The sequence below is a fragment of the Moschus berezovskii genome, chromosome 20 (genome assembly GCF_049115385.1).
Source record: "Moschus berezovskii isolate FMDL1 chromosome 20, NW_MosBer_1.0, whole genome shotgun sequence".
Taxonomy (NCBI): Eukaryota; Metazoa; Chordata; class Mammalia; order Artiodactyla; family Moschidae; genus Moschus; species Moschus berezovskii.
Window position 1 is genome coordinate 37008663 of NC_142479.1, and position 17263 is coordinate 37025925.

General features: G+C 56.8%; 1 protein-coding gene across 3 annotated transcripts in view; it reads left to right on the top strand.

Moving 5' to 3' along the window:
- The window catches only part of SPNS2 (SPNS lysolipid transporter 2, sphingosine-1-phosphate), a 37504-nt gene extending 20244 nt beyond the window's left edge, over positions 1–17260 (top strand). Inside the window, exons 3-13 of one of the 3 annotated variants that reach the window (XR_008682903.2) lie at positions 5254–5390; positions 9339–9490; positions 9726–9792; positions 11556–11698; positions 11997–12149; positions 12274–12463; positions 12776–12841; positions 14696–14794; positions 14889–15052; positions 15353–15513; positions 16022–16123. Coding sequence is in view for 2 of the 3 variants with exons in the window: in XM_055404067.2 (XP_055260042.2) it covers positions 5254–5390; positions 9339–9490; positions 9726–9792; positions 11556–11698; positions 11997–12149; positions 12274–12463; positions 12776–12841; positions 14696–14794; positions 14889–15052; positions 15343–15513; positions 16022–16535 (1856 nt within the window). In the remaining variant the exon portion in view is untranslated. Of the gene's footprint in view, positions 1–5253; positions 5391–9338; positions 9491–9725; positions 9793–11555; positions 11699–11996; positions 12150–12273; positions 12464–12775; positions 12842–14695; positions 14795–14888; positions 15053–15342; positions 15514–16021 lie in introns of all 3 variants that reach the window. The other 2 variants (XM_055404067.2, XM_055404082.2) reach the window with 2 other exon arrangements.
- Positions 17261–17263: the final 3 nt, after the last annotated feature.

Sequence of the window (17263 nt, forward strand, 5' to 3'; positions counted from 1 at the left end):
GGGTGTCCAGGCACCGATGGGGGCTGGGGCGCTGATCTGGGTCCTCCTGGTCATCTTAGCCGGCCTGGGCCTCCATGCTCCATATCCCATGGGCAGGCATAGCCTGACCCCCACCACCCCGCACCTGCCCGAGCTCCCTCCCTGCCCACAGGATGTGGAGGATGGCGAGTCTCCTTCCAATAATAAGTTGGTTGGATCTGGATTTTGTAAAAATAACCCTGGTCCAGCCCAGGCTGAGGTGGGGCTGGACACATGCTCCAAGGCCACGGTGTGGGAGCCCAGGGCTCCCCCAGTGCAGACCTTACCCGCTCCTGCTCCAAGACTACCTTCTCAGCAACCTCAGGGGTGGGGTGCAGGGGGGTGCCTGCTAGGACTCAGAGCTCTCAGCGGGGGTTGCTCCGAGCTGTGGGTGCTGGCCTCCTCAGCAGGCCCACCGGGGGAAGGCTTCCAGCCATGAGAGGTGGAGGGAGACTTAGGGACGCTTTCAAGCCCTGATGACTTCCTGTTGGCCCTGCGAGGAGGAGGTGGGACTTCCTGGCGATCTAGTGGTTAAGACTCTGTGCTTCCACTGCAGAGGATGCGGGTTCTGTCCCCAGGGCCCTAGATCCCACAAGCGCGCGTGCGTGCGTGCTCAGTCGTGTCCGACTCTGTGACCCCATGGACTGTAGCCCGCCAGGCTCATCTGTCCATGGGATTCTCCAGGCAAGAATACTGGAGCGGTTGCTCTTTCCTCCTCCAGGGGATCTTCCAAATCCAGGGGTCGAACCTGCATCTCCTGCATTGGCAGGTGGATTGTTTACCACTGTGCTGTTCAGGAAGCCAGTGCTGGGAGGCAAAAAAATTAAAGAAAAAGTGAGAAGGGGGCATCGCCCATCTTGCAGAGGAAGCAGTGAGGCTCAGACCCAGCTTCTTCTGGTGAGCCAGGGGCTCTGACTCCTCCCAAGCCGCCCTCCGAGGCCCTGCCCCCTGCCCTGGCTCCCTGCCCGCTGCTCCATTGTCCGGGACCTGTGGGCTCAGCACATGTGAGCTGACGGAGGGCTTCCCCACACTGACCACAGGATGTCCTCGTGCTGGGAAAGCCATCCCTGCCGAGACCAGGGGTGGGGCAGCCACTCTGCCCAGAAAGCTCTCCTCGAATAAACAAAGACTATGGTGTTGGCAGTGGTGGGCCCGGGAAGCTTCTAGCCTGGGCTGGTCTTTATTTTCATCAGAGCTTCCTGCTGGCCAGAGAAGGCTCTGGCCCTTTTCTGGGACATGGGTCACCTGTCCAGGCCTTTGCCCGTGCTGTTCCTTCTCTCGGGAATTTGTTTTCCTCTGGTCCCTACCTGGTTGTGTTCAGGCCTCTCTGCTGGCCTGTGACGTCCCTGAGGGCCAGGAGAGGTCCTTTTTCTTGTCTCCCCTAAGCAGAAGGGGAGGGCTGTCAAGATGGATTGAGTCTTCCTGCCGACCCTGGACTCCCCTGTCCCCAAGGGGAAGCCCTGAGGAACAAGGGAGGCCAAGGTCAAGAGGGTTGCTGTGTCATCTTGAGCAATTTCCTCCACCTTCCAGTGGCCCCAGCTGTAAAATGGGACAGAAGATAGAGCTCCAGTTGGGACTCGGTGCCCTTTGGCAGAAGGAGGGTGGGGAAAGGGCGTGGCTGCTGCAACAGGAGTCCACCTGCAGTCCTGGGTTCCTCTGGCCACCCCGATGAGCATGCACAAAACCAGTGGGGAAAGTGCTAGAGGGGCTGCCTTCCAGTTCCGCTGTAGACATGAGGGTAGGGTTGGACCAGGATGGCTGGATGTCAGACTGAGGCCTGACCCACCTCCTTCAGCCTCTCTGCACCCATCCAGTGGGGGCTTGTCTAGTGCTGCGGATCTCCCACTGCCCACTCACTAACCGCCAAACCCGGTCCTAGGGGTTATGGCCTGGTCCCCCTCCCCATCACCATCCCCTGCTGTTCCCTCCATTACCTTCCTAGCCTGTAGCCTCATGCATCTTCCTGCTGTCCCCGACACACCCTGAACTTTCTCTGACCTTTGGAACATCAGCTGGGATCTTCTGCCTTCCCAGCCTGGCAGTCTGTAGTGTGATTTAGAGCAAGGACTTTGGAGTCAAGTTGGAGTATAAATTCTGGCTCAGCCACACACTAGCTGTGTGATGTCACTCCTTTAAGCCTCTGTTGTGTCTTCTGTAAGATGTAGAATCAAATTGAGAGGATCTGTGCTTATGTCCAGGGTACATCCCTGGGCCTTGCCTAGAGATAAATGCTCTGTAAATGATAACTGCAGTTATTATTAATGGTCAGCATTATGGCTCATTAACCATTATACAGTCATACAATTTGTAACTGATCTTTTAGTATTCTTGATTTTAAGTGTTATCATCACCACAGTAAACTCCTATGCAGCCTTCAATGCCCATCTCTGGCATCACTGTCTCCAGGAAGCCTCCCTTCCCTGTCTTGGCAGAATTTAGCCCTACCTGCTGGTTTCTTGGCATTTTAACTCTTTAAGCTGGGCAACCAACAGATGAGGTCAACTCCCTGGTCGGACAGCAGGGGCAACTCCTACTCTGATTTTTTCTCTGTCCACTCCCCACCTTGCAGAGACAGGCATAGAGGGAATGATTCTTCCTTCTTCCCTAACATGTGGAGTCCTCAGGAGACTGCAGTCTCTTTCCTACCCCTATTCTGCTCTGATCTCAGGCAGATCCTGGGAGACAGACCCAGCAGGAACAATTCTTTTTCTAGATACAAGGAAATAATTTCTACCTTGACTGATCTAAACAAGGGCCCATTGTTGACCAAGGTTGACCCACTCCGGGCAGGGCATGGCATTAAGCACTTTACAAGCATTATCTCAGTAGTGCCCAGAGCAAGCCGGGAGTTGCTATTTTTATCTTCATTTCACAGATGAGGAAGTTGGCACGCCGGAGGTGGCTTAGACTCCTGAGAGTTGATTGTTAAATTTTCAGGAATTGTGTGAGCTGGTTGTTAAGCACAGACTGTTGTTAAAAACTAAATTACATCAACTTACAATTAAACAACATATGAAAAACAAAGGTAATAAACACTCAAGATTCATCACTTCCTAATTATTTTACTGCCTTGTATCTATTATCTACGTTCTTTAGGTTATTTATGTCTGTTGAATCTGGATGGTAGACTCATATACAGCTCTGTGTGACTGCGTATCTCTTCTCAGTTCTGATTAGTGACATCACGTTGGGAACGTGAAATCAGGCCACATTGGGAGTATTTGCACCATGCAAACTGGCAACACTACACATCAGGGCCCGCCTCCCCCTGCCTTTTGGAGAGACAGTTGCTAAACATTTATCGGCATACCGTGGAATGAGGAACAGAGAGGTTATGGCCTGCCCAAGGTCACCCCGCTGGCAAGGAGCAGAGCTGAATCTGAGCCCGGGCAGTGTGTCTGGAGCCCAGATTCTTGCACCTCGCTGCTGTGCTGATCCTGCAGCAGGCCCCCACCACCCAGTTGGGATTACAAAGTATCCTCACACCCAGACACACTGTCGTCCTCCTCCGGAGGATAAGAGACAGTCACGCTGCTCCAGCCTGTCCTCCTCCCTCCGACTGTCTCTTCTCCTAGGGGCGCAGGCCTGTGAGGGACCAGCCAGCCCCTGTGAACATCCAACGTGGCGGTCAGAGGCCACCCTGTCTGCTTACCCGGCCTTTGTCTGGCCATCTGCCCGTCAGCTGCGGGTCCGCCTTCCAGGAGGAGGAATCGGGGGCTGCTTCTCCGCATGACCTGGCGCCTACCCTGCCTTGCTGGCCTCTTCATCCCACCTGGGACCCCCAAGGCCCCTCCCATCCCAATAGAACCATCCCCATGGGGTCCTCTAAGACTCTGCTGCTCTCTTGTTGTGGAAGAACAAAACCAGGTCACCTCACACCTCTGCTCAGCATCCTCTGGTGTCTTTCTCTGTCGCTAGAAGCCATAGTCACCTCAGTGGACCACAAGGCCCTACCCCATCTGGCCTTTCCTCCAGGTCTCTCTCTGTCAGCTACTCTGGTCTCTCTGTTGTTCCACAAATATGCTAAGCCCACTTCTGCCCCAGGACCTTTGCACTTGCTGTTCTCAATCTAATATCTGCATGATTCATCTCCTCATCTCCTCCAGGTCATTGTTGACATGTCACCTTCTCTGACCTTTCTATTTAAAATATTTATGCCTCTATTCTTTCTCTTACATGCTTTTCCTATATCCTTTTTCCGCCCCTTTCCCCTCCTTAGCACTTGTCACCACCTGACATACTATATTTTTAATTTTATTGTCTGTTTCTCACTAGAATGAAAACTTCAAGAGGCCAGGAATTTTTGTCTTTGTTGAATGGATGAAAGGATGGATGAATGAGCGAGTTATTAAATGAATGAATAAACAAAGAAATGACAGTGTTCCTAATTGTTAGGAAAGCCTCTGTAGCTTACTGGGAGTTAGGGTGGCTGTGTGATCAGGCCAGTATGAGACCTGGGTTTCCAGGTTCAGTTCTGCCCTCTTTTGCTGTGTGGCCTTGGGCAGGTCCCTTTCCCTCTCTGAACCTCTTTTTCAAATATAATAAGGAGAGCAGTGTGGCAAAGTATAAGGAAGACTGGCTCGAGTCAGGCATATAGGGGGTCAAATCCCCACTGGGACATTTACTGCCAGTGGGGCTCTGGGCAAGTCACTTTTCTCTGAGTGTGTGAGAGAGAGAAGTGAGATGGGACGGGGGTCAGAAGGACACACAAGATGTGATGTGGTGAACCCCTAGAACAGACCCAGGTGCATGAAAGTGTTCCATGAATAAATCTTCACTCTTAAAAAGTGAAAGTCACTCAGTTGTGTTTGACTCTCTGCAACCCCATGGACTATACAGTCCATGGAATTCTCCAGGCCAGAATACTGGAGTGGGTAGCCGTTCCCTTCTCCAAGGATTGAATCCAGGTCTCCCACATTGCAGGCAGATTCTTTACCAGCTGAGCCACCAGGGAAGCCCAAGAACACTGGAGTGGATAGCTTAGCCCTTTTCAAGTACCTGAAGGGCTCACCTTCCGCTGGTCATTGAGGAGGATGCAGTCGTGCGTTCTCCTAACCCAACAGGGCTGTCCTGGCTCCCCTGGGCCCAGGGCCTGGCCAAGGCTGCCCCTCTTGGGTGGGGGCTGCTTCCTCAAAAGGCACTTGGTCTCTTGCTGGGTGATCTGAGCAGGTGGGCTCTGCCATGGGACCCTCCCACATCCCCACCCCACCCCTGAAACTCTCCTCTCCCACGCAGTTTTCATCTGCAGCTTCATGGTGGCCGCCCCCATCTTCGGCTACCTGGGTGACCGCTTCAACAGGAAAGTGATCCTCAGCTGCGGGATTTTCTTCTGGTCGGCAGTCACGTTCTCCAGCTCCTTCATCCCCCAGCAGGTGAGGTCTGCCCGGGTTTTCCCCCCTGGCATTCCTGTGCGTCCCGTCCATGTATCCTGGTTCCTCCAGGGGGTGGCTAGTCTGATTGACCTGTCTGAGTCTAGACTGGGGTTCCAGCCTGTTGGGTTCAAGTGCACTGCGATGAGGAGGTCTTTGGGTACTTCGATACACTGGCCTTGCTGATGGGCTTTCCCTGTGCTGGCCTTGAGCTGAAGGACTCGTAGCCCAGTGGGACATCTTAACTCTCCCTGAGCTGCTTCTGATTTGCAGAGAATGTGAGGAACCGGGGGAAGCAAGTCAGGCCAAGAAGTCAGGACCTTGGGTTCTAGTCTTGGCTCTGCTGTCATCTTGCTGCGTGACTCTAGATACATCGCTGCCTTTCTCTGGGCCTCACACAGTTTGCTGTTTGTCCAATGACCAGCCAGTTCCCTGGATCAAAGTTCTCTGGAAATAAACATCAGTTTAACATAAGGAAGATGTTTCTGACTTGGCTGCCACAGTTCAGGGCTTGAAGATCCCAGTTCTGTGGCCCATTCAGCTTTGTGATCTGGAGAAACTTGCTTTACTTCTCTGAGCCTCAGTTTCCTCATCTTTAAGAGGGGGATAACACTTCTCAGCTTGAAGGGTTGTTGTGAGAAATAACTGAACTGGTGGATGTCCACACCTTGACACATACATGGAAGGTGATCAACACATTACTATTTCTGTTCTTTCTTCCAAAGATGAGATATGTTGCTATGATAGGTAGTGAGTGTCCTGTCACTAGGGGTGTTCAAGCAGAGAAAGGACAATCACATGATGGCTATTGTAGATGGAGATAGAGGAAGAAGGGGGAGATCAGGTCTTATCTTCAGGGAGTTTTCAGCCTAGGGGACAAAAGAGGAGACCCTGGCCTTGGGAGCATTCAGGCTGGGGGTGGGAAGATGTGACAGGAGCTCCCACATTCAGACTTTCAAGATATGCAAAGTGCTGAAAGTCTTCACTGAAGAGAGAGAACAGTCTTTGACATCCATGTAGTCAGGGAAGACTTCCTGGAGGAGGTGGCACTTGAGCTGGGTAGGCAAGACAGGCAGGTTTGGCCTTTGGGCGAAGATGGTACGGGCTGAGGGAGCAGCCCTTTGGAAGCATAAATGGTGTAGAGTGTTGACAGATCAGGGAGGAGAGTGCTTTGACTGGAGAGGAAGGCAGGGACCAGGTCATGGAGAGCCTTGACTGCCAAGTTGGGAGGCCTGAACTTCTTTCTGGGACCCTGGGGGAGTCTGAAGAAGGGAAGGATGAGTCAGATTTACACTTATGGAGAGGAGGTTGGGGGTGAGGGCAGAGAGAACTGGTAGATTTGGGAGTTCCAGCTTTGCTTCATGGGACAACTTCGAGGAGGAGGGTCAGGTCAGCTAAGCTCCAGACCTGGAGCATCAGGTAGAGACACAGTCAAAAATGGGGACTGGACCAGCAGAAGCTCCTGGGTCCCCTCTGGGTCTTGTCCTGCCCACGAGGCTGCTTCTGGGATTGACCAGTGAGTCTAGGACCATGATGTCAAGTCTGGGCACTGTTCTGGGTGTGTGGAAGGAAAGGAGAGCTGGGGGCAGAAGATGAACACAGGCAGAGGGAGACACAGACAGGTCACTCCCAATTCATCTCTAAATCCACTGCAGTCATGTTCTGAGTCCCATGGGGGATTTTGGTGGACCTGGCAGTGTGATTCTGAAGTTAATTTGGCAGAGAAAATGCCAAGAGCATTGTGAAAATAACAGTGAAAGGGGCCTTGCCCCATTAGTTATCACAACATGGCTATTCTAACTAAAACAGCAGAGGGATAAACTAAGAGATCGAGGAAACAGAGTCCTCCTTTTCATGGGAGGATGAAAGTTGCATCTCAAATAAATGGTGTTGGGAGGACTGGCTGTCCATCTGGATGGAAGATAAAGTATGGTCTGTATTTCTAACCACACTTCAAAATAAATCCCAGATAGATGAATGTAAAGTTAAAAGCAAACTATAAAAATCAACAAGAAAAAGACGAATAGCTCAGTAAAAAAATAGGCAAAGGATAGTGAGAGGCAATTCCTGAGGAAGATCCCCAAAGGGCAATGTATGTAGGAAGAGATGGTTCTCGGCTTGGAGAGTAATGAGGGCACTGCAAATTAAAACAACAATGAGATGCCATTTCACACCCATCAGATTGGCAGCAATTAAAAAGGCTGACAATACCAAGTGTTATTAAAGCTGCTGGTGGGAGTGTAAATTGGGAGAGCCTCTTTGGAGAGCAAAGTGGCAGGATTTTATAAAATTCTGTGTACACCCCAGAGCCTTGCCTTCTACTTCGAAGTATATGCCGAAGAGAGAAACTCCACCTCATGGACACGAAGTGATGCGTGCATGCAAGGACATTTGTCATAGTTTTGTAATAGAAAAAAAAGAGACAGAGAGAAGACAAATAGTCTAAATGATCATGACTGGGGGATTCCTAGATAGAATGGGGTGTATTCATGCTATGAGATTCTTGGCAGCAAATGAATGAACTAGATCTACATTAACCAGCTGAAATGGGTTTCGAAAAGATGAAGGGAAAAAAAGCAAGTTGTGGGACAAGATGCGTGGAGAAAAACATGATCATTTGATTTTTTTTTTTTTGAAAGCACTAAATGTTGTCCCCTGGTATGTGTAGGGGCAAAGGTAGAAGTCATGACAAATGCACAAGATATCCAGTTCCAGGGGAAGGAGTGAGGATCAATGGGATCCTTTGTCAAAGAGGGCTTATCTGCCTGCTCTTGTAACTGAGGAGAACAGGACATTCCCATTTTCTTTCTCTTTCTAAAATAAACACAAAAGATAAGAGTATATATATATATATATATAGTTCTGGGATGGACTAGTCCTTCCTGAGCCAGATGTGAAATTCAGAAACCATTAAGGGAAAATCAGCAGCTGGGACAGCATTGAATTAAATAACACAAAATAAAGCTTCTGTATGATGAAACTCCCCGTAAAAAAGTGGAAAGAAAGATGATGGTGGAAAATATTTGTGACCTATCTAATAAACGTCAATTCCCATGATACATAAGAAGCTAACAGAAACCAATGCAAGACAGACAAAGCATCCAACAGAAAACTAGGCAGAGGCTGTGGGCAGCTGATTCCCAGGGAAAGAAGCACAGGCAGGGGTCCAGGGGAAGGAAAACGGAGAGTGAAAGGGTGAATGAGCCGTGGAAGAGGCACAGAGATGGGTGGGCAGGACCAGCGATGCGGAGAGAGGGCTGGGAAAGATGTGGAGAGCGGGGAGCACGGAGACCCAGAGGAGGGCTGGACGTGGGCGATGCTGGGCCGGATGGGTGGGCAGGGTGGGGCCGGGGGAAAATGACCAGGCTTGGTTCTCAGGCCCTGGGCAGCTGGGGGGATGGAGGGGCCGGGTCCACATCAAAGCGGGTAGGACCACTGGCAGCTGGCATGGCCCCACCCTTCCCGGCTCAGCTGGGCTCTGCTCTTTGATGTGTGATGGGGGAGGGGTGCCGAGCCCACTGGGCTTGCCCTGCCCACTCCCCATGTACACTGGGTCCTCAGTGCTGCCGGGGTCCGCCCAGCAGCCCTGTTGGGGGATGGGACTCAGAGTGGGGCTGGCTTGAGGCTCCCGAGGTGGGGCCAGAACCCAGGGAGGAAGGCTCCTAATCCGTGAGGCTGGCAGTGGAGACACAGGCTGTTGCTCCGGCCACACCTACAACTGTCAGCCCACGAAAGTTCAGCTCCATCCCAGTCCTGGGCCCAGACTGACCCACTATTCAGAGGTGGGAACTGAGGCCTGACGCGGCCCGGGGTGTAGTTGTTGCCCAGGCAATGGTTGGGCTCCATCCTGACTCCGGGGCCCCGCAGCGGGTGGGGAGCAAAGCAGGGAGCAAGGATGAGCAGGCAGAGGAGCAGGACGGTCTCCCAGCAGCCTGCGCCCCTCGCCCACAGCACTTCTGGCTGTTGGTCCTCTCCCGCGGGCTGGTGGGCATCGGCGAGGCCAGCTACTCCACCATCGCACCCACCATCATCGGCGACCTCTTCACCAAGAACACGCGCACGCTCATGCTGTCTGTCTTCTACTTCGCCATCCCACTGGGCAGGTGAGGGATCCGCGCAGGGTCCCCTCGGATTTCTGACCATCCCCTCTCCTTGATGTCCGGTTCTCTGTGACCTAAACATGCGGGCGGTCGGCGTTGAAAGCCGCCGGGACCAGCTCCCTGGCTGGCTGAGGGGGTGTTGGGGTGGGGCAAGGCTGGTGGCCTCCTAGACTGGTGAGCATCCCCTGAGCCCCACACCCCTGCCCGTCCCTGCCCGACTATGCTGTTTCCTCTGCAGCGGCCTGGGCTACATCACCGGCTCCAGCGTGAAGCAGGCAGCCGGAGACTGGCACTGGGCCTTGCGGGTAAGGACACCTCCCCCAGACCAGCTCTTGCCCGGGGTCACCCAGAGATCCGGGATCAGAGCCCAGGCCTGCGTCCCTAGCTTCCCACCTCGCAGACCCGGGCTCTTCTCCGTGAGCCCACTTTGAGGTGCTGGGGAGCCAGACTTGCCCCCGCCACCCTCAGGGGCCGCAGTCTGCGAGGACGAAGGAAATTCCAGGTTCATGGTGGCACTTCCTGGTTCAAGCCGGGGCAGGGGGGGACTGTGCCAGGGGGGTACTGAGACAAGACCTCCGTGTGGGGCCGCTTCCTGTCCTGCAGGAGGATTCAGCACAAGTGTGCCAAGGCCCCGGGACGGTGCAATCAGAGGAAACAGAGATCCCCAGTCTCGCAAAGGAGAGGAAGCTTAAGACAAAGTGTTTTTTCCTCAAAAGCAGGAAGGAAGCAGCCTCCGTGGAATTTTTTGATGGGGGGTGGAGGAGACGGCAAATGGAGAGGAACTCCCCAGCCCACGGGCTCCCAGGCCTGGTGGGGGTGGGTACAGATTCCCCTGTTCTCATGAGTGGGTGGAGGAGCTGTCGGATTGGAATCTAGGCTCCCAAGATGTGCTCCTTCCATCCGGAGAGAGGCCTGGGGCCTTGGAGATTCTGATCTTGATACTGGGCAGGATGCAGGGAAGACCCAAAGGGGGCCCTGAGCCTCTGTTCTCCTGGGACCCCCATGCTGCTGCAGCTGCTTAGTTGCTTCAGTTGTGTCCAACTCTGTGTGACCCTGAGGACTGCAGCCTGCACCTCTGTCCGTGGGATTCTCTAGGCAAGAGTACTAGAGTGGCTTGCCATGCCCTCCTCCAGGGGATCGTCCCAACCCAGGGATCAAACCCGGGTTACCTGCATTGCAGGCAGATTCTTTATTGTTGAGCCACCCACATGAAGTGAAGTGATGTGATGTGAAGTGAATTCGCTCAGTCGTGTCCAACTCTTTGCGACCCCATGGACTGTAGCCTACTACGCTCCTCTGTCCATGGGATTTTCCAGGCAAGAGTACTGGAGTGGGTTACCATTTCCTTCTCCAGAGGATCTTCATGACTCAGGGATCGAACCCACGTTTCCCGCACTGTAGGCAGATGCTTTACTGTCTGAGCCACCAGGGAAGTCCATGAGCCACCCACATGGGCCCCTCCCAAATGATCACCTATTTGATTTATTAGCTGGAAGTTTCATGCCCAACCAGTCCCTTCTCAGTGCCTACCCTCCCCAGGGAGAGGAGCTGGCCTGAGAAAGTTTCCCAGACCCAGGGAGGTGGGTAAGAGCTGGTATCTGGCCCCTGAGCCCAGGAACTCTCCTTTCCTAGTTCTTATCTGCCCACCTACCTGTCTTGCTTTTGTTCCATCCATCACCCATCCATTTATCCATCCTCCTGTGTTTCCATGTGTCAATCCATCCACCCAGCAATCCATCCACCCAAGCGTGCATCCATCTGTCTGTCTCTCTATTGAGCAACCTATCCTTCCTTCCTCCATTCTGACCATCCCTTCCTCTTTCCCTTTCAGTCCCCTCTCCTGTCCTACCCCTCGTCTGGACAGCCCATTTGGAGCCCACCAGCCCTTTGTGCTGGCATCACCCCCGGTGGCTTTGCCCGGTCTGGAAGGCTGGGCAGATATGAGCCTGGAGGAGGAGCCTGGGGCCCAGAGAAGGCAATGGCAGGCCTGGTACCCCTTCCCAGTGCCAAAGAGAGACAAAGACTCTGGGGCCCTGGTGTCCTAACTTGGTGCATCCTGCCCCTCCAGGTGTCCCCCATCCTGGGTATGATCACAGGAACACTCATCCTTGTTCTGGTCCCGGCCACGAAGAGAGGCCACGCTGACCAGCTCGGGGGGCAGCTCAAGGCACGGACGTCATGGCTCCGGGATATGAAGGCCCTGATCCGCAAGTGAGTGCTGCTGGGAGGGGTCCAGTGGGGAGAGGGAGGGGTTCTGAGATGAGAGGACATCCCCCCCTCGCCTGCTTGGCCGGACTCCCTGGCATCTCCATTGTCGACAGCGCTGAGACCACTAGTGTTTATGATTCCTGAAGCCAGAGTCCTTGGCCCTGGAACCCGCAGGGAAGGCATCTGAGGCCTTTTGCCCTTGGGGGGAGGGTATGAGGGAGGAAAGTCTGCCTCCTGGGCCCTGCCAGCCGCAGGGATGCCAGCCTCCCCGCTCAGTGTTGCTGCCCCGGCCTCTCTCCAGCCGCAGCTACGTCTTCTCCTCCCTGGCCACGTCGGCCGTGTCCTTCGCCACAGGGGCCCTCGGCATGTGGATTCCACTCTACCTGCACCGCGCCCAAGTCGTGCAGAAGACGGCGGAAACCTGCAGCAGCCCGCCCTGTGGGGCCAAGGACAGGTGGGGCCGGGCCCAGGAATCGGTGCCAGGGGGCAGGTGGGGGGTGGGTGGTGAGGGATGCGGTCAGCCCCCGTACCCCAGCTCTGCCCCCTAACCTGCGTCCCACTGTCCTCTGTCTCTGCAGCCTCATCTTTGGGGCCATCACCTGCTTTACGGGTTTTCTGGGCGTGGTCACGGGGGCAGGAGCCACACGCTGGTGCCGCCTGCGGACCCAGAGGGCCGACCCGCTGGTGTGCGCTGTGGGCATGCTGGGCTCTGCCATCTTCATCTGCCTCATCTTCGTGGCTGCCAAGAGCAGCATCGTGGGGGCCTATGTGAGTGCAGGGGTGGGTGCAGGGGCTCTGGAGCAGAAAATGTGGGGGATGCCCCCCCACCAATTGGAGGCTCTAGTCCTCTGTCCCTGCTCTGACCAGGGCTCTGGGTGCCCTTCAGGGCTGTGGGCCTGGCTTGAAGCCTGTAGATTATCCACAGATTTCTCAGGAGCCTGACTGCCAGGAGTTGGGGGCGGAGGCTTGTGGGGGCTCCCTGCCAGCAGCCAGGGAGCCCAGGTTCAGGGAGCAGCTTGGGACCGATGGTGGGTAGAGCGCCCCCTGATGGTTGTTCTGGTTTTCCGCAACCCCGGACAGATCTGCATCTTCATAGGGGAGACGCTGCTGTTTTCTAACTGGGCCATCACCGCGGACATCCTCATGGTGAGGCAGGCCATGGCTGACTGCTCAGGGCAGCTGGGGAGGGCGGGTGAAGGGGTGGGAGAGCTGGAAGGACTTGTGAAGGGAGCCAGCGGGGATTTTAGGGGGTCTGCATTGGGCCAGGGCCTGGAATCAGAGGGTTGAGCAGGCAGATGGGAGGGATGTAGGGACTGGGTGCAGAAGGGTAAAGTCTGGAGGCCTAGGTTTGTGGCCGGGAGGCTGGCAGTGCCAGGCTGGCACCGACGTGGTGCTGTCTGCCAGCGCTCCACCCCCAGGGTCTGAGCTCCCGTGGACTCTGCCCTCTCTGGCTCAGCCCGGGTCCCGGGTGTGCCTGCCCGATGCCTGTGGCTGTGCTGGGTGGACAGAGGCTGTCTTCACAGGGCCAACAATGGGCTGCAGACCAGCCAGCCAGGGACAAAAGGCTGTCTGAGTGGTGGCAGGGGTTTGTGTCCTTGAGCAGGGACAGGAGCAGTCTAGGAGGGACCCGGAGGGGCCTGTGGCCTTGATAACAGGCAGCAGTCTGGGGGTGGTGGTGGAGACAGGGTGACATGTGGTCCTGACCTCAGGGATCCTCCAAGTCGGGGCCAGGAGAGGGCTGAGAGGCGGGTATGCAGGGGACTGGCTGGTGGTGGGGAGAGTGTCTGGGAGGGGCTGGGGGTGGGACCCTGGGGGGCAGGGAGGAGGAAGGACTCCTCAGGGGCCACCTTCGGGGCACTTGGGGGTTTGCTGTCAGAGTATGGGTCAGCCTAGCAGGTCAGATTATGCCTGGGTGTCGGGCCCCTGCCATCTCTCCTCCTCCAGGAAGCCTGCCTTTCTTCACCTGAGCTTCCCTGCAAATCTGTTTCACCCAGGGTTGTCTCCCCTGACTAACCCCCAACTAGCCCATGGCTAGAAGGGTGGGAGGTCTGACTCAGCTCTGCACCTCAGCATGGTGCCAGGCACGGGTGGCAGAGGTGGGGCGGGGTCACCACACACGTGGGAGTGATGGTCAGAGTGAGACTGAATCAAGTGCCCTTGGCGGTAGGCAGGACACCTGCTCTGCCTCTGCCCCCATGGGCAGCACCAGCTGCTGACAGGGTTTGGGTCCCAGGGAAATTGTGTCCCATTTTATTAAGTGTCACAGCTAAGTGACTATAATTATTCCTGGAAACGGGGCCATGCAATCGAGGTCTCCCCTCCCCCCGCCCCCAGTAACTGGGGCCTGGTGGGCACTAGCTGCTGTCATAGTCTGTCCACAAAGGGTGGGGTTCTGGGGCAGAGGGCTGCCCAGGGCACCCGCTGAGGTGGCTGCTGCCCACCCTATGCTTCTCTGCCACCAGCCCTTCTGTCTGGCCTTGGCCCACCCACCTTTAGAGCTGTGGCCCCTTGTGCGTCAGGACCTGCTTGGTCTAGGCAGGAGGGTGGGTTTTGGGGGCCCAGGGGCTCTGGCAGTCGGTGCTGGGGGTGAAAGTGGAGACTCTTCCAGGCAGGGTCCTCTTCACAAACATCACCCATCTCAGCCAGCCTGGGCCTCGGCAGGGCAGCCAGGATGGGTCTTTCCCCTGTGGAGGAGGTGAGGGCAAGCCTGAGGCCGGGGTTCTGGTCTCAGGGCGGCCATGTGCCATCTCTGTGCCTTTGGGCCTTGGTTTGCCCGTGACCAGTGCACTTGGCTCCCTGGCAAGGGCCAAGTGCAGGTACTAAGGCAGTGTGGACTCAGGAGCTGGAAGAGGGGGTGGGGCCCAGGAGAGCCATGCGTCAGGACCCTGGGGCGGGACGGTGTGTGAGGCCATGGGAGCTGCAGAAGTGTGGGCCCCCTGGGATGAGGCCAGGCGGGTGCACCCGGCTCTCCTGGCCTCTGACCTGCCACCTCTTGCACAGTATGTGGTCATCCCCACCAGGCGGGCTACTGCCGTGGCCCTGCAGAGCTTCACCTCCCACCTACTGGGGGATGCCGGAAGCCCCTACCTCATTGGCTTTGTGAGTACCAGGGACTGGAGGGGAGTGGGTGGGCGGGTGGGGGGCATCGGGAGGTGACCCCGCCCTGACATCCACTGGCTCCCCCACCCCCCAGATCTCCGACCTGATCCGCCAGAGCACCAAGGACTCCCCGCTCTGGGAGTTCCTGAGCCTGGGCTACGCCCTCATGCTCTGCCCCTTTGTTGTGGTCCTGGGTGGCATGTTCTTCCTGGCCACCGCGCTCTTCTTCCTCAGTGACCGTGCCAAGGCTGAGCAGCAGTGAGTTGGCGGCGTGGGTGGGGGTGGGCCTGCTGCGGCTGTGACAGGGTTAAGTGGGTGGGTTCACCTCGCCTCCAAGAGGTGCGGCCTGCCTCACTAGTGGGAGCCCACAGGGGCCCGGGGTTCGTGTGGTGGGTCTAGAGGGTGTTTCTCTGCAGTGAATGGTTTTCAGGGCTGGGACTCTGCCCCTTCGTTTTCCTCTCATCGTCTGACTTCTTTCTCCTCTCCTCTTCATTCCCCTCTCTCTCTCTCCCCTCTCCCCACTCCTGGGCTCTCCCACCTCCCCCTGGGGCTGACGAGGTCCCTGCCCAGCACGTCCGGCCCGCCGGCCCCCGCGATGCGATGCTCCAGAGCAGTGCCCGGGCCCGGCCCCCGCTGATGTGCCACCTTGACCCCCGCCCGTCTCTCCCCCAGGGCGAACCAGCTGGTGATGCCTCCCACATCCGTGAAAGTCTGAGGCAGTGAGTGCCGGGTGGGGTGCTTCTGGTGGGAGGGAAGAGTGGGGAGCGTGGAGAGGGATATTCTAGACTCTCTGTGAGTCACCTCCTGCCTGTGCACATCCCAGCTCTGGGACTGGCCCTCTTCCTCCAGTAATGTTGCCTGGATTGACCGGTAGACCCACGGAACAGGGGGGCTGACAGGCTCCCTCTTCCAGTAAATCAGCTCCCCCTCCCTTCCTCAGAAGGGCTGGGGGCACAGGTCAGGGTGGGGACTGGCCAGGAACTCCTTGCTGTTCCGGGTTCCATCCTCTCAAATCCTCCTGGAGGTGCCAGAGCCCGACTCCTACTTGGATCTTCCTCTGGGCCTGGCCTCCGGGCGCCTCAGCTTCCCAGAGGAAAATTCAAGGTCACTGCCCCCACGCCTTGGCCATGGCAGATCTGCTGTCTCTGCCAGTGGGGCCCAGAGGGAGGATCTGGAGGGGAGCCCTGGATTGGGTGTTGCACCTGACCTCTGACCCCCTCCCTCCAGGTGCCGCTGGGATTATGAAGGACCCCGATTCCTGCCTAGTCTGGGAGGTGTCCCCCGGCACCCTGGCCCTGCCGGGCTATCCCGAAGCTTTCCTTGTGACCCACAGCAGGGCACCCACCAGCTCTGGTCTGGGACTGCTGAGTGGCAGTGGCTCCAAGAAGCTGTGTCCTCAGCTAACCCGGAAGGCTGTGTGTGCTGGAGCCATGCCCTGGGACAGGCTGCCCCCAGGCCCCGGTCTGGGCCACAGGGGCCCTGGGGCCTTGGAGGAAGACAACCCGCCATGGGTGTGTGGGGAGAGGCTGGCCTGTCCCCAGCTTATGTGATCCTGAGGCAGGCTCTGCCCTCCCCAGACCCTGGGGCCAGGGGGCTGGACTTTCCCATACAGCTTGCTGGGCAAGGGGCTGGCTGCAGCTTTGAAGACCCAATAACCCCTGGACTACACGGAGAGGAGGGGGTCCAGGCCTCAGGGCAGCACTTCTGGCTCCCCAAGGGCCGAGTGCGTGAGGACCTCTGACCTTGAGGACACTGGACTCAACCCGGCAAGAGCTGGGCACCCATGCCTGGTACTTCCCAGCCTGGCTGGTCACTCTGGAGGACACTGGTCTCTACCTTGGGCTGGTTGTCAGCCCGGAGGTCTCCCAGGTGGGGGACCATGCTGACAGGGAGCTGGCGTCACTGGGAGTGAAGGCCCTGGCAGCAGCAACACACCACCTGTGCCCCATGCTTGAGGCCTTTGGGGGTTCCCATCCCTACAGGGCTCCTTGGATCCACCGAAGCACCCCCAGTCCATCCCCTGCCTGACCATCCCCACAGACGCCAGGAGCTGACTCCTGCCCCCAGGCTGGGCCCCTTCCAGGGACAGCGCCCAGGGGAGTATTCCCAGAATCCATGGGGCAGTAGCCAGGGCTCTGGCTGCCAGAGGAAGCGGCCATCCTCCAAGCTTCCTGTCCCTGGGAAGAGCCTAGTGGAGGCTGAGGTGCATTGGGAGAGGCCAGCACTCAAGAGTTGCCTCCCTGCGCATGTCAGCTGCTCAGTTTCCATGTGGCCCAGACCCCCACCCCCGCAGCCACACCCCAGGGTACAGCTGCCAACTTCACATCAGACCCCCCACCTCCCGCCACGGTGGCTTGTCCCCTCTGCTCCACACACTCCCTCCCCACCACATCAAGGTGGTTCTGGTCTGGTGGGCCCCGTGGGGCTGGCAGGACACCCTAAGAGCCAGCCAGCTTAGTGCTCCCTGCT